We start from the raw sequence: 16,399 nt of genomic DNA, 5'->3' as shown, positions 1-16,399 counted from the left end.
TTGAACAGAGGAAACTATATAAAAAGCTGAGAGGAGATGAAAAAATCAGACATCTATTAAATCATACCCAAGTGACAAATAAACATAAGACTATCAATATACTAAACACATGAAATTATAAAATAACATAGCACCATGTTAGTAAATAAAAGAAATACGAAAAAAATTTAAACCCATGAGATCAATGAGATTAGATATTCCCATGAGACATTACATATATGATTCCTGAGTAGTTTCTTTACCAAACTGTGCTTACACCCCAGTAATTCCTCTGATCCTTCCACTGCAACACTAAAGTTAAATCAGACGCAGGACCTCTTTCTGCCAGGGTGCATGCATTCTTGCAGTCCAATCAAGTCTGAGCCCTTGGGTTTGGTATTCTTGGCTCTCCTTCTTCCCTGGATGTGATGGTGGTTTTGGCAGACAAATTCACTGGCATTCAATTATTCATTGAGTCAGGATTATTCCAATGAAATCAATACAACTACAGCAGTAACAGGCTAATCCACTGCAGTGGAATCTATCAGGTAGTTGAGAAACAGCACACCAAAGGACCCTCTTTTGGATCTCCCTTTAACCCACAGAAGATATTCACAGCTATTATGTAAGCATTATAACAACCCAAGGCTTGCCCCACAGTTAATGGTTCTAAAAATGATGGCTGTGTCTCCCCTGCTGGTGAGAAACAGTATTAAAAGTAGTTTCATAGAATCAGTTATCTAAACACCAAGAGGGTGGGGAACTGGGTAATTCTAGAGAGAAGAGAAAAAGAAAAAGAAAGGAAGAATAATTAAGTCCTCTGCTCTGTGGTATGGGAAGAAGGAAAAAGGAATGGATCAAAGGGACCTATTGATGTTAAGGATACGTGGTATGTATCTAAAAAGGGGTAATGGAATATTATACAAACTTTGTAGTGGGAAATGGGAATGGGTGATTCTATAATTGACATATATTAGACAAAAAAGTTTAAGGGAGACAATTGAAAAGGTGCAGGGGAAAAAAGTAAAACTGACAATGAACAAAACACAGGAGAAAGAGGTCAGGTGAAGAGATATGGGTAAAAGAAGGAAGGAGAGAATTCACCCACTGTCTATTAACAATTGGAAAGAAAAAAAGGTAAGAGTATGCAAAGAACACATACATATTCTCATAAAAGAAAACAAATTTAAAATGGATAAATATGTGGGGAAACATGAACAGAAGGAAAATATTGAAGATTTTAAAAATAAATAAAATAAAAATAACACAATCAAATAAAGAATAAGAAAGAAGACAAATTTATATTATTTTGGACACACGGATTTTTTTCCTCAGACTTGAATTAAGGAGCAGTGCTCAGTCTTAATTCATGCCGGAAACTTAAGGTGGCAATTTGATACAACATGATAAAACCAATGGAGATAGAAGAACAAAAGCTTGATGGGGCTTCAAAACAAGCTGATATTAAATCAGCACTAGCTATTATAGTGTCTTGTTTTCTTCAGAATAACTGTTCATACATGTGTTACGTCCTTTCATCTTAATCTCCCCCCTTTTATATATATATATATTTTTTTAATAAAAAATGTTAAAAAAATTTTTTAAAAGGTGGCAATCTGAGCCCAAAATTGTGCTGTGTATATAGATCTGCTTGTAGTGGGAATAATGTGAGCTATTACCCTGGTAATTCAGGCCATACTTGCTCCTGACTACAGGACTGGAGTCTGTGATCACCAGCCCCTAACTCTCAGTGGAAATCCTCCTGAGAACTTGGCTATGTGAAGCAGCTGTGAAACTGTTCGGGGACTTAGGCTCAAATACCCAACTCTTTCCTGCAATGGCATTCTCCACCTTTTGCTCCATCCTATTGTGTCCTTGGACACTTGTACTAGTCATTCACCAGCTGTTGACTATGCAGAGCCTCTCAGGAAGCAGTGTCTCCCATGATTCCTGTTCTCTCCAACTGCGTAAGATTCACCTGATCCTGTTGCAGGTTTCTGTTTCCCTGTGGGCAGAAAAGTTGCTATTTTCACTTTGGCTCCCAGCTGGCAGCTATTTAGCCACTGTCCTCAGTGCCACTTGGTCTCCCCTCTGCAGCAGTGGTCTATTTCTTCAGGATCACTTACTTTCTTTTCCTCTGTCAGTTCCCTCATGGTTCCTGGGTACCCTACACTCACTTCAATTCTCTCCAAACTATTATTTCCCAGAATCTAGACACTTTGCCCTGGAGAAGTTGTTTTCCTCTCCCCATTTGAAATAGTAAAAAGTTTAGGCTTGGAAGGCAAATTGAGCTGAATCACACTTCCAGAATCCAAGCTTTTTTCTCTATGCTACCTGCCCCTTAACACTAGCTACTAGTTTTTAAGAAGATTTCAATACATGATGTAAAGAAACATGCCAAAAGGAAGGGGCTAAAGATGCTCAGTGATAAACTGCTTCTGTGGCATGTGTGAGGCCCTGAGTTTGATCCTGGGCACAAGGGAAAGAGAAGGAAAGGGGATTGCTAAAATAGTAAAGTAAGGATAAATAAAATAATGGGAAGCACTAGATGCAGGAACTGCTTCCAATAAGGGGCAAGGTTTAAGAATAAGGGTATCAGGAACACCCTCCTTTCTGGCACACAACAGCAGGGATAAGTAATTTCACATCATTAAGCAACTCTGTGTTCCTAAATGTAAGGGAGCTTCTGCAATGAACTGAAATCCAAGAATCCTCTTAAGGTTTGAGAAGGTCAGAATATTGCAATGAACAATCCTATGTGAAAATCTTGAAGTATCTAGGCTCTTTCCCCTTGTATCTATCTCTTTTTTCCCTCCCTAGATCTGCACAAGTTGAGATTAACTATTTGCATCCTTCACCAGGAGGAAACCTAAAGCATATGTGGTTCCTTCAGACTTGAGCCAGTCTCAGCCATCTCTACTGCCTGCATACTATCATTAAGGAAGACAGAAAATAGAGAGTGCCTATAGGATGAGAGAGAATTTTTACCTTCACTCCTGTCTTTCCAGATCCACAGCCATAGGTGTTCACAATCTGTCACTTCACCATTTCCCCTCTCTGGGGTCCTGATGCCAACTCCACTCATATACTCTCTCCAACATAGAGATTGAGAGGTGAATGGGAAACTTAGCAATACAGGGTGAGACGGTTTATTTATTTATTTTTTTGTCTTTTTCCTTTTTATCGGTACCAGGGATCGAACTCACGACTGCCTGCTTTCAAGGCAGGCGCTTATGCTGCTGAGCTAAATCCCCAGCCCCGTGAGACGGTTTATAAGGCAAGAGGGAGTGTAAGTGCTGGAGGCATTGCAAGCACCAGCATCTAATCTCAGCAGCCATCTCCTAGGGATGGCACTGCCTCATACTTACCTCCTTCAATAGCTACCACTGGTTCTCTGCACAAATGTTTCCCTCAGGATAGCTGCCCAATTCTCAAGCTCCTATACAAAAGAGAGACCTGGCTAAGACATTTGGAATTGTCTGAGATTGCATTCTCTTCTACCAAAGAAGGCTAAAATTCTAGTCACCTAAGAAATTGGTTTTCAAGCAAATGTAGCATGTAGGGATATCTACTCACCTGAACATCCTGTCACTCTACCCACCTGTCTCAATTGTCAGGTATGTCTCTCGTCCCTTCTTCCTAGAAAGTAAATGTCTTTCTGCAACCCAAGCAGGTACCTAGTCACATCACCCACCATCAGATTCAGTCTCATATGATGACACAGTGAGCTAGGCTGTAGCAGCAGACTCTTCATGAATGCGATCTGTTGTGAAAAGTATCAATAAATAAAACATTCAAATTAAATTTCTTCCACCAAGATGATCACTGATAAAACTAGTGATCTAAACTTCCACTTTGCCCTACTTCGTCTAAACTTCATAGACTCAGAAGTAAATCACATTGTACCATAGGAAAATGATAAAGTATTTGGAGAAAGTCAACATAAATTACTGGGTATTTCAGGGCAGTGCTGGGGATTACCTTCTACTGATTTATTTTCCATCTGGGTAGTGGCTGATTTTAACTTGTAGATAATTTGTTCAAAAGACTCAGAAATTGTTTGTCCAGTGGTATATATAACATTAAATCTTACAATGTATTCCCCTATAAGATATTCCAGTTTTATATTTAACTCTGCAGGGTTATTCTAACATTTAATTGCCTAAGAATGAAATTTGATATGTTTTTATATTTTCTATTTTGTATGCTGTATAGACATCTCCAACTATTTTCTTTTTGTGTGTATTTTCTTTTTGCATATAATTTTCTTTATTTAAAGAGAAAAAAGGAAATAAAAAAAAGCAGTAAAAGGGTACAAGTAATACAGAATTTCAAGAAAAAAATATACAATAAGAAATCACTAGTTAATAGGTTACATATTGTCTTCTTAGAAACATCCAACTATTTTCTTGATGTTTGTGTTGATAAACTCTTTAACATTCACTTTTAATTTACATGAGTCAGAATTATTCCATTTTCAAAACTTACCGAATCCTAAGATTTAAAAAGATGTAACATTTTTCTTAGGTCTAAAAAGAATCAAATATTTGTATTTCTCAGAAGTTTGGAATCCCTCTTTAACTTTATCCCTGACTTTTGCAATTCTTGAGTGTATGGTATTTTTATTGTGATAAAATACACTGAGCATAAAACTTATAATTTTGTACAATTCAGTGACATTAAGTGACATTTTAAATGTTGTACAATTATTATCCCTATTTCCAGAACTTTGCCATCTAAAAAGGAAATGTTATTTGAATGTAATAATCATGGGAAGATTTGCCATTATAGCATCAACAGACTAATAGAAACTTGTTAATATTTTGAATTTAAAAAGCTGGTTTCTAAAATCTCACTCAATTACAAATTTTCATTTGAAAATTTGATGATTTCATTTCTAAATTATTTTATAATATTTAGTTTATTTATTTATTAACTAGCCTTTCCAGCATGCCCATCCAGAACTTGAGATACATATATGAATATTAAATTTTTATTTCCTCAATGTCCACTTCAAAAAACTTTACTATGCCATGTAAATTTTATTACAAACTGCAGAATATACGAAATTACTCAGACATACTGAAGTTGCATAAAAATTGTAGTTACACACATTTTAAAAATAGGGTCTAATGTTTCATAGATGCCATCTTCTTGATTCACTAAATGTAATACTGCCCATGTTTTCATCTCAATACATAAATCTATATATACATGATTATTTCAATGGCTGCATGATATTTCCATAACTAGGATCATAAAGGAAATCCCATCCCTGAGTCCATTTAATGGGACTCTTTCTTTAACCCTTTATGTGGCACTGGTGAAACACCTATACTTCAAAATATAAAATAGAATTGGCTTGTTCAGCTCCCTTAAACTGATTTCATTCCAACTTTACAAATGTGTCTCCCACTAAACTCCTCCCACCTATTTCAAGCAGAGTGGGTAGCTGTAATATACTGTCTAATTCCATACTTTTCTTCATACCAACACGGCCCACTTCCAAGCAAGACTTGTCTCATCCCACGCTTTGGTGACAAACTTAAGTGGATCCCTCTTCTCTGAAGCATTCCTGAAGTACTACAGTCTACAGTAATGTATCCCTTAAGATCTAAGAATGAGATTTTCTAATGAGAATATGTGTTCATCACACCGATTCCTTGTGGCTCTAAGTGTGCACAATGTATCTACACCTCATTTTTAAAGTGAAGAAGGGTCATTTATGCCTATTTTAGCATTGAACTTTATTGAAAACACAAACTCAAGTAGAGAACAACATGTTTAAACAGTGAATAACAGCATAGCTTATTCAGATGACTCAATTCACTGGAAGCTCAACACTAAAAAAATTCACAATCTGCACAGCAAGACAAACATCAACAAATGTTTTCAGTTCTAATATTCATTTGGCATCCATGAAATGATCCATCTTAAAACAAGAGTTTAACTCTTAAAACAAGAGTTTAACAAGTTAACAGCAGCATTAAAAATGTAAGTTACAACATAAAACCAGACTGTCAACATTAAAGGACTATTCAGGGCTCTTTGGGAACGTAAGGCTGATCAGCAGCAGGTGGTTAACCATATTAACTCTGTTGTCCCACCTCAGGATCATTCTGACTGTCTATTTGGACTTGCAGTTGCTTAGCCAACTCCTCAAACTCATGAAATGCAGAAATAAGTGGCTCAAGACTGAAATCATCATCAATGAAGGCCATTGCCCCACTTCTTATAATATTACTGATATTTTTAAACATTTTAATAACAATCTGAATGTTATCATTTGTCTCTTCTATGTTAAAAAGACCCACGAATATTGACAGAGCTTTGGCACTGAATAGTTTTTTTGCCACCTTAAAATTTTCAGACAAGTTCAACAGCATTTTCAGAACATGAAACTTTGTTCTTGCATTGCCTTTGGTTAACAGGGAAAGAAATCCAGACATATAATTGGCAATCAGTGTGTGATAGTCAGCAGTCATAGTGAGATGTCTAAGCATCATTATTCCAGTCAGCTGCTCAAGGGAATCCACATCATGAGCAAGGGTTTCTTCACAAACTTGGCATATGAATGTCTCAATCATATTTAGATTTGGATATGGTGGAGCCATGTGAACCATGTTTTCCAAGAAACTTGTCCTAACACGGGAGGATGGATAATTCAGCAGTGTTTCAATGAGAGAGACAACGCCTGAATCTCGAATGAAATCTCGGGTAAATTGAGAAGCACTTCTCATACCCATTGCAATTTTAGAGATTTCTTGAATAAAAGGATCCTGAATTTTGTCCATTAATAGAAGGAGTTCTTCGAACTCTCCAGCCCTAATTTTAAGCTCACACTGAATGCAGCTACAGTACCAATTCTCAGGTTCTGCATTCTCCCTGATCCTAAGATGTTCACGAATTTCTTGGACTGACCGGTAGGAAGGATCATATTGAAATGGAAACACAGATGCAAGCTGATCAGGTTCAAACAAAAGTTCTTCCTCTTCCCTTTCTGGGCTAAGTTCCATGTTCTTGTGCTTTGCCTCAACTGCTTCATAAGACCTTTCAGAAATTCTAAAAGAGGTTAGGGGTGGGAAGCCAATCACACGACAAGGACGTTTAAATTGAACAGTGACCTCATCCCAGGACTTGGGCCTGGATGATACATTAGGCTCCTCCTCCACTGAATCTCCAAACCTGCAATTGACCCTGTACACAGGACTAGGATTTAGGTCAAAGCAGGCCTCGTCTCTATCCCAAAACCAGGATCCAAATATTGCCTCTTCTTCAGATTCAGGCCTGGCCTCTTCTCTGGCCAAAGCCCCCAAATTGGACTTTTCTTCAGTCCAGAACAATGATCCACCAATGGCCCCCTCCTCAGGCCCTGACTCAGAATCACAAATTGCTGAAGCTCCAGCCTCCAAACTGGCCTCTTTTTCTGTCCAGAACCAGGACCCAAAAATGACTTCCTCCTCATACCGGGACTCTTGTTCAGCTCTATCACTGTTTTTAACATCTTTCTGGGCCCTGTGTTTCAAGATGCCATTAGGTTCTTCATTGTCTCTGTGCCTGAATCTATTATTGGCCTCTTCTCCAGTCAAAAACCAGGACTCGTTATAGAACTCATCTTCAGACTCGGATTCAAAACTCTCCTCTCTCTTTGTTTTCAGTTTGGACCTGGTATTTTTTTCTTCTCTCACTCTCAGACTGATCAAGTTACTGGTATTTTCACCAGTCCAAAAGCAGAATGGGTTGCCAGCCTCATCCTCAGACCCAGACCAAGAATCCAAATAGGCCTCTTGCTTGGATCTGGGCCTGGACCTGGGGTTAGTCTGATGTTTAGCCCTGTGCCTGGACCTGGTATAGGCTTCTTCCCTGGGCCAGGATCTGATACTAGACTCTTCTCCTGCCCACAGAGAAGACACAGCAGAAGTCTCATCTGCTGACCAAAATCCCGATTCATTAGAGGTTTCCTCTCTGGTTCTGGGCCTGGGATAGCACCAAGAACCTCCGTTAGCCTCCTCCCCTTGTCCAAACCAGTGTTGGATTACTGTCTGGCCGTGAGTGCCAGAAAATGATTCAGTGTCCACACTGACCAGTTCTGTATCCATAGACAAGCCTCTGGATTTAGTAACTGACCCAGAATCAGCACTGACCAGTGGCCAGGTGACAGCATTCAACTGTGATGCTCCATCTAACTGCGACATTTCCTCAGCCCCAAACTCAGTCTGGGACCATGCTAGAGCATCATTCTTAAGCCTTACCCCAGGGATTGCTCTGGCCTCAGTCTTAGGACGTGCACCACCTACTGCCCTCCCATCAGTTTTGGGCCTTGCCCCAGCTACTACTGGGGACTCAATTTTGGGCCTTACTCCAGCTATTGCTGAGACCTCTGTATCTGGTCTTGCCCCAGCCACTACTGGTAACTCAGTTTTGGACCTTGCTCCAGGTGTAGACTTGGACTCAGTTTTGGGCTTTGCTCCAGGAGATAGCTGGACCGGGGGTCTAATCTTGGGTCTGACCACCAAAGGGACTTCATTCTCTCGCTCAACCCCTCCCATACCCAATTCCCCAGCCTTTTTTTCAGGCTTGGCCTGGACACCAGACTCAACTTCTGCCCCAGTCATGGTAAAAGTTAACAGAAGACTCAATTAAGTAGCTGTATAACAATTTCAGTCCTTACAACAGATCAGTCACAGATCTGTACCTTGACACTGTTTTGATGATGCAGGAGATAAAGTGGAGAACACAACTTAAAATCAACCTAGCAGTCACTCAGGCTCCTACTTAAGCACAATCTTAGTCAATAATATATAGATAAAGTGCAGAAGAGGCACAACCAGGCTGGGGAGAGCTGAATGCTTCCTGGCTGGGTGCAGAACTGTTGAGGGTGATGGCCAGCAGCAACTTCTGCACCACCAGAGCTGTCACTGGAAGTGGATCTAGAAAGAACAAAATGGGGAACTCAATTTCTCATCCAGTTGTGTTCCCTCATGCAGAAACTCTCACAGAGAAAATGGTATCAGATGCTAGGTAGAAAAAAACTAAACTATGATAAAGTCACTTTGTCCCTCTTGCATGCTACAAAATAGGTATAGGGACAGTGGAGAAGCTTGTTGACAACAGAGAAGCACAGAAGCTCCAGGACAGGACCCTAATCACCAAAGTGGGTCTCCAGTAATCCACCCAAAAGTGAACTCACACCCATACAAACCTGGACTGGTATGGTGCAATTTTCCACTCCTTTCTTTGTTCAAGTGGTATTAAGCTCCACATTCAACCACAGGGGTCCTACAGATAAACATACAAGAGAGAATCTTGTCTGAAGAGAGAGGCATGCACCCTGGCCCGAGGCAAATCTCTCTCTCAGTTTTAGGGTCAAATCTCTCTAAAGGTTCCTTTCTTCTGCTGTCAGGTCTTCTCCTTTCATGTCCCAACCCACACCTACCTCAAGATTTGTAAAATATCTACAGAAAATGGACAAAGAATGTGGTGGCAATGTGCAAATCTAGCAAAAAGTACAAGTATATGGGGTCCTACACTCACTTAGATCAAAGCCACCTGTTGCTCTTTAGGAGCTGTCCCCTCTGGGCCCCCCCTTCTCACCAGCCTCCAGAGATTTGAGCCCAATCTCTCCTCTTCTTTTGTTTTCTTGAAGAACTGACCAGCCTCAAAGCCTAAGGGCAAACAGATGAAAATGTTTAAGCCAAGTCAGGAAACAGTTATAGCAGCTAAGCCTGGTGGACACAGCAACATCAAAGCAAACAATCTCCCCGTTATCTCCTTCAAAATTTGGGACCTGGTGGCTTAATATTCTCATTTTAAACGGTCCCTGTTGCAGTGTTCCAGAGGGTAAGAAGCCTTTTCTAGACTTCCTCACACTTCCCATTACATCCAGCTCCAATTCTGATGATCCACCACAAGGTGTACCACACACTCACTCCTACCTTGCGCAGCAGCATTGAACAGGGGAAGAGCATAGCATATTCTAGAAAGTATGCTGTAAGATCTTACTCAGCAGTCCTTCATTGCCCACTCCATGAGCCCACCTTTTTAGGTCTCCAATTTGGGGCTCACGAGGTGTTGGGGGGATATGGTAAATACCAGGATCAGCTTCAGAAAGGATAAGATTAGCAGGCACCACTGGAAGCCCCTCTGCTCTGGTCACAGTCACCCCACCTTATGTGTATGTCTATTCAGTGCCTGTTGCCCACCCCCCAACCCTACACACCTCCAAAAATCCAGGCCATTTTCCTGCTCCTTTTTTTTTTCAAGCCTCTCATCTACAGATGCGCACTGTGGCCTGTCAGAATTTACCAGACCTGCCTCGCAGACAGGAGACTCTGCCACCAACAGGAGCCTGTGGGGAGGGAGGAAGAGTACGCAGAACACGGGGTCTAACAGGCCCCATTCGGGAATTGGGAGCTGGCTAGCAAGGGTGAGCCACCTTCAACCAGCTGGGCTGTACACGGTGTCCTCAAGCCAGCTAGCATCTTCCTGGCGGCCTACCTGAATGCCCCAGCACCGACTGCCACACTCCAATTTCTCCCACAGCAGGCCCCCATCTGCTCCAGAGCCTGTCTGAGCAGACACCGTGGAGGGCGGGGCACGGGCGTCCAGAAAGCCGGCAAGCGGGGAAGCAGTCTCAGCCTGGCCCCCACAGAATCCCAGAGCCTCAGAAACTGCGCACCTCTTTCTGGGACCACCTAGGACCCGCTCGCCTCCTGCATGCTCGGCAAACAGGATCTGGGGGGCCCGCTGTCAGTCTGTCCACAGAGGAAGGCCGCCCCGCATCCCCCGCAATCCCTTTACTTTAAGGGCGCAGAGTGCAGGACATCGGGCTACCCCTCCTCACCTGTTCGCCACTCTCCACTGGCAGCCACACACACGGGTTCCCGCCGCTTTCCTGGTTCCTACGCCACCAGAATGGCAAAGAACCGTCCGCCTCCCGCGCCTCTGCACCAAACACGGCAGGAGCTGCGCAGGACGCGACGCAACCAGAACCGCTGGCCGCAAAGGTGTCGGGAAGGGGGGCGGAGGGATACGGCAGGAACCTCTCAACGCCCCCTCTCAGGCCCACCGTAGTTCCGACGAGGTGGGCGGGGCCTGGGCTAGCCTCCGTCTGAGGGGCGGCTCGGTACCCGCCCGCCTCAGTAGTCCCCAGCGCACCCTGACGTGCAGACCACCACTCTGTCTCCCACGCTACGCCACTATACCCTGTGGGGCTGGCGGGCGGCTGTGGGCTGCGAGGATGCGCGAGGAGGGGGCAGCAACATGGGGAGGTTGGCGGCAGCGGATGGATACCAAGCCGCCCCTCTGTGAGGCCGCAACGCAGTCTGCGGTGCGCCGCCCCCTCGTCTCCACTCCCCCTCCTTTCTCGACGCTTGGGGGGGGGCGTGTCAAGAGCTGTGGCTTGGGGGGAGGGTGGGGGGTGGCTGCGCAACAGGCAGCCAAGGAGGCTCCCCAATGTTTGTCTGTCCCTGCTTTTCCCACCAGGATGGTGAGGAAGGTACTTCTGCTCTTGAAGAAACTGAGATGGGCGCCCCTCAAGGCTGCTTCTCTTTCAGAGGAAGACCTCAGCCCTCGGAAACCAATCACTGGTCTGGGTCCTGGGCTGAGAGTCATTTTTTCTGCCATGCAGACTGTTTCTCAATCCCATGTGGGAACTCATTTGATTACTGTGCTGTCCCCACAGTTGCCCAAGAAAGAAGGCCTTCTCTTTTCAGGACATGCAGGGTGTCAGTCATGTAGTCCTCTTTCTCTGCTGTCCAAGGGCCAAGAGTCAGGCACCAGCTGGGATCTTAGTCTTGGCTCCCAATCCACTGTTTTTTGATGTTTCCACTTGCCCTTCTGTGCAGGCTCTCATGATGTTTGGCAGTGTGGAAATGTGAGCGGGACCGGAAGCAGCTTGGATCTCAGCCATGGCCACCTGCCTAGGTTCCGCAGTCAAATTCCCAGGCGAAGGGCTCACAGTACACCCACTTTCTCAAGTCAGAGTTCTGGTTGTTGTTGGCGCAGGCACTCAACACACCCCGCCCGGACGATAAGACCATGTCAGCTTCCGCAATGCTTTACGTCCCTCTCTAAACTAGCCACCCCGTGCGCACCTCGTGCTCACTCCGTATTCACCCGGTGCTGACTCTGTTGCAACCCCTGATTGGCCACAGCTGGATATACTAGCCAGAGCCTGTGTCCCATTCCCGCCCTGCTTCCTCGTGGCAGCCTGTGATTGGTCACGGCCGAATATATAAACCAGAGCCCGCTACCACCTGAAGCGTCTCCTGTCTCATTGGGGGGGCTGTGCCGGTCAATATTTCTCATCTTTTGTTAATATTTTTCATCTTTTGGAAATAACCCTAGACTGTAGAACCTCTGCTTCAGAGGGAGACCAAAAATATAGTGTCCCAGTGAAGCAGCCTGAGGAAATCTAGACAGCCCATTTTGGCTTTAAAAATAGAAATGTAGGAGTCAAATAAGTTGGCAAAGTCAAAGTGTTGCCCAGAAACCTTAGAGGAAAAACAGCTCTGCTCACCCTTCCAGGACTGTAAAGTAGTAAATTTCTGTCATTTTACAACATTTGCAACATATTTGGTCTTCAATATCCACAGTTTGTGGGTCTGTTGATACAACCGAACCTTAATGATAAATATTTGAATTAAAAAGAATATTTAACTTGTATAAACTTTTTTCTGATCTTTATTCCTAAAATTATACAACATAGCAATTATCTACATGGCAGTCTTTCATTAGTTTTTATATGTAATTCAGACTAAATTCTATGCAATTCTGTGTACATATTATGTGCTAGTACTATGCACCTTTTAATAAAGGAGTTAAGCTTCTGCTCATTTTGGTGTCTCAAGGAATTCTTTAAACAGTCTCACATGGATACCATGAGAGGATTTCAATTCATCATAGCAGTAGTAGGCAATCTATGTGTTCACCATCTTTATGCATTTTGTTTTATTGATGTTACTTCATTTCTGTGAAGATCTAGTTTAGTTTGGGATAATCTCTCGCCATTTTAATCATCCTATGTACCATCCCTTCTTTTTTTTGCCAAAAACTAGGGATTTTATATGTTTTCCCATGAGATACATGTTGAACCATGTTACTTTTGCTGAACACTACTGATATTTCCCTGGGTGAAAAGGGAATCAAAAAAGGGGGGAAAGAAAGGAAAGAAAGAAAGAAAGAAAGAAAGAAAGAAAGAAAGAAAGAAAGAAAGAAAGAAAAAAAGAAAGAAAATGGAATCCTCTTCTATATGGATTTTTATATATTTCCACATCATCTTTTATTCAATATCAGATATTTATTATAATATTTAGATGATATAAAGGAAACATTTGGATAGTTCTATACTTTATCTGCACACAAATGGGTATCACCTATCACAGGAAAATGATTTCAACTCTGCTGTTTAAATAGACTTAACAAAAATGATGGATTGTTTTCTTTTTTATTCCACTCTATAATCTCTTGGGTGAATTCCAAGCCTTAGATATGGGAGTCTGGATTCTGATGGTATTTGTGGGGATATGTGGTATGTGTGTAATCTTTTTCCTTTCTCTTATTTTCTCCGCTTTCTTAAAGTCATTACTGTCTTTCATTTGTTTCAAAAAGTTTATATTGAGCATTTACCATGTCCTAAGTAATAGGGACACAGTAGAAACTAAGCAGAAAGACATGCTCATTTTTATGGAGTTTACATCAACTTGTGGTTTCTTCTTTATTCAAACCTGTATCCTAAAAGTTTATAGATATTTGAAAATTATGCCAGCACAAGTTTCTCTGGCAATTTTGAATTTGCTGAATTCTTGAGTTCATGATATTTATTTATACAGAAATGACTACCAAAAGCTGATAGGATTTGCAGTAAGACTGAAATATATGTTGGGTAATTTGTTGTCAATTAATTTAGAAAACATAAGATATACCTGATGAACATTTATTTATGAGAGAAAGACCCTGTCCTAAATATTTTGTGCTCATTAGCTCACAGCAATACTACAAATTATAAATTATTACCAGAATATACCACTACTCCCTCTACATATCAATGAGGAAAAGAGCTCATATAAAGTTAAATGTTGTCTTTAATTTCAGGGACTAATTAAAAGATTGGCATGAGGTACTAATCTATGTCAGAGACAAAGAGGGTACAATAGCCATGATTTCACACCCCACCACCTGCACTAGCAGTTTTGTAACCCTGAATTGCTTCTGAAAACTAACAAACAACCTGTCTTAGTTACTTTTCTCTCATTGCTGAGACAAAATACCCAACATCCAAAGTTAAGAAAGGAAGGGTTTATTTAGCTCACCGTTTGTGAAAATTTCCATAATCTACTGGCTCCAAAGCAGGGTGACACATTACAGAGGGGCAGTATTTCACAGAGGCAGAAGACAGCAAATGCAACAAGTGAGAGTCAAGCCTCTTTCTGTCCCTTATATTTTATTCAGTCTATGGGATTAAGCCAGTGCCAATCCAATCGGTGGACTGATCCAGCAATCATCCACTCTTTTAAACAATTTTTTTGTTTTTTTTCATGTTTATTAAAATGCAACTGTACTTCTACTTCATGGTGATAAGCAGAACCAAAACACATTTACAAGACTATTAAAATATGAAATAGTGATAAATATCACCACAAAATTTACAAGACTCGTATACATAAAGCTAGAAAATATTACAGAGAAATTAAAGTTTTGAAGAATCATTTTTAAGTGGAAACACTTGAAGATAACAATTTTCCAAAAACTGATCTAATAATTTAATTCTAATGAAAATTCCAATTTTTCATTTTTTATTTGACAGGTTTTTCTAAAATTAATGTCAAAATCCAAAAGACTTAGAATCATTAAAATAATTTTGAAAAGGAAGATAAACCTTGGAAGGCTAATATGACTATTTCCAGAATTAATATACAGTTACAATCTTATTTACTTTTTTCAGCTTCTCACCCTGAGACAATACAATGCTTATCCATATGAGTCTGTTTCATTTCACTTATGAATATGAACTTGAAGTGCATCCATCCACTTACTTATAAGTCTCCAGTTTACCTTTTATGGCTAAGTAATACTCCATTGTATAAAAAGACATCTTTTTTATCCATTCTTGGTATTGACATTTGGATTGTTTCCAGTATTTTTCTACTACAAATTGTGCTGCTATAAACATGGCTGTACATATAATCACCCATTCTTAATGCCAGTACCCTTAATGGTAACATTGCACTATGAGTCAATCATACACTCTAGGTTTAGCCACCTCTGAAAAACCTCCATGAGTGCATAAGGCTTGTGGAGAGCATCTAGACACAAACCATAGCACAACTCACAGCATAAAGCTTTTGCATAAAAGTAGTTTTAGGGGCTAATCATTATTAAAGTTTTGCCTCCAAACCCACTGTACCTCCTATACATTTGTGAATTTGCACATTAGCATATCCCTTCTTGTGTGGTTTATGTGATCAATTCTTATTCCTCTTAGTCATTATGGATATGTGTCTCTTTTTGTCTATTTAGCTTAAGTTAGCTTTCTAATGTTTTAATTTGTAATTTCCTGATGTCATATGATATTTAACTTCTAATAAATATGTTCACTTTCTATTTGTATATCTATTATGAGCAGATATCTATTGAAATTATTTGGCCATTTTTAAATTGAATTGGTTTTGTTTTTGTTTTTATATTTTAAGAGTTCATTTTATATTTTGGATACCAGTCTTCTAACATATTTGTATTTTGTAAAGACATATTCTGTTATTAACTGATCTTTTTATTTTTTTAATTGGGTATTTTACAAAGCAGATTTATCTTACATGAAACACAATTTGTCAGTTTTTTCTCTGATGAATCATGTTTTTGGTGTCATATCTAAAAAGATCTCACAAACACAAAGTTACTTAGATCTACTATGTTCTAGGGATTTCATGGTTTTTACCTTTTACATTTTGAGAAAATATTTGTGAGTAAGGTCTATGTGTAAGTTCCTTTTTGTTTTCTGCATGAGATACCCAGTTGTTTAGCTCCATTTGTTAAACAGACTACCCTTTCTCTATTGAAATACAATTGCTTTGTCAAATATCAGTTGACTGTCTGTGGATCCATTTCTGGGCTCTTTCCTGTTGCACTGAGTGCCTGCTGTTCACCAATATCAAACTGTTAATCATGGTAGTTTTATGGTAAGTCTTGATGTCATGTAGTGTCAGTCTTCTGACTTTGTTCTCCTTGAACATGATTTTGGCTTTGAGAAGTCCTTTGCTTCTCTGTGTAAATTTTAAAATTAGTTTACCAATAGCTACAAAATAACTTCAGGTTGTTTGAAGTGAAGTGCGTAGAATCCAGATCAAGTATGAAAGAACAGGTCTCTTTATAACATTGTATTATTGGCCAGGAGCACATAATATCTGTACATTTATTTAGA

At 40.6% G+C, this 16,399-nt stretch overlaps 2 protein-coding genes across 3 annotated transcripts in view; both read right to left on the bottom strand.

Moving 5' to 3' along the window:
• Window positions 1-10,882, bottom strand: part of Gprasp3 (G protein-coupled receptor associated sorting protein family member 3) — a 43,235-nt gene extending 32,353 nt beyond the window's left edge. Inside the window, exon 1 of the mRNA XM_063246216.1 lies at window positions 10,823-10,882. The gene's annotated coding sequence lies outside the window, so the exon portion shown is untranslated. The remainder of the gene's footprint in view (window positions 1-10,822) is intronic.
• Gprasp2 (G protein-coupled receptor associated sorting protein 2) lies at window positions 5,702-10,994 on the bottom strand. Of its 2 annotated transcripts, none has more exons than XM_005004148.3 (4): window positions 10,823-10,994; window positions 9,574-9,644; window positions 9,182-9,258; window positions 5,702-8,909 (listed from the first exon to the last, which is right to left on the bottom strand). In XM_005004148.3, the coding sequence occupies exon 4, from the start codon at window positions 8,592-8,594 to the stop codon at window positions 6,069-6,071; it is 2,526 nt and encodes an 841-aa protein (XP_005004205.2). In that variant the 5' UTR covers window positions 8,595-8,909; window positions 9,182-9,258; window positions 9,574-9,644; window positions 10,823-10,994; the 3' UTR covers window positions 5,702-6,068. The 2 variants fall into 2 exon arrangements, with proteins under 2 accessions (XP_005004205.2, XP_063102285.1); XM_063246215.1 differs by lacking the exon at window positions 10,823-10,994 and adding an exon at window positions 10,199-10,561.
• Between the last annotated feature and the right edge of the window lie 5,405 nt (window positions 10,995-16,399).

Source organism: Cavia porcellus, unplaced genomic scaffold (assembly GCF_034190915.1).
Source record: "Cavia porcellus strain 051 isolate PalLab524CR breed Dunkin Hartley unplaced genomic scaffold, mCavPor4.1 scaffold_3, whole genome shotgun sequence".
NCBI lineage: Eukaryota > Metazoa > Chordata > Mammalia > Rodentia > Caviidae > Cavia > Cavia porcellus.
This window is presented reverse-complemented; position numbering and strand designations above follow the sequence as displayed.

What these genes read in the sequence shown, in the direction of transcription:
- Gprasp2 (XM_005004148.3), bottom strand. Translation starts at nt 8,594, where the DNA reads ATGACTGGGGCAGAAGTTGAGTCTGGTGTCCAGGCCAAGCCTGAAAAA.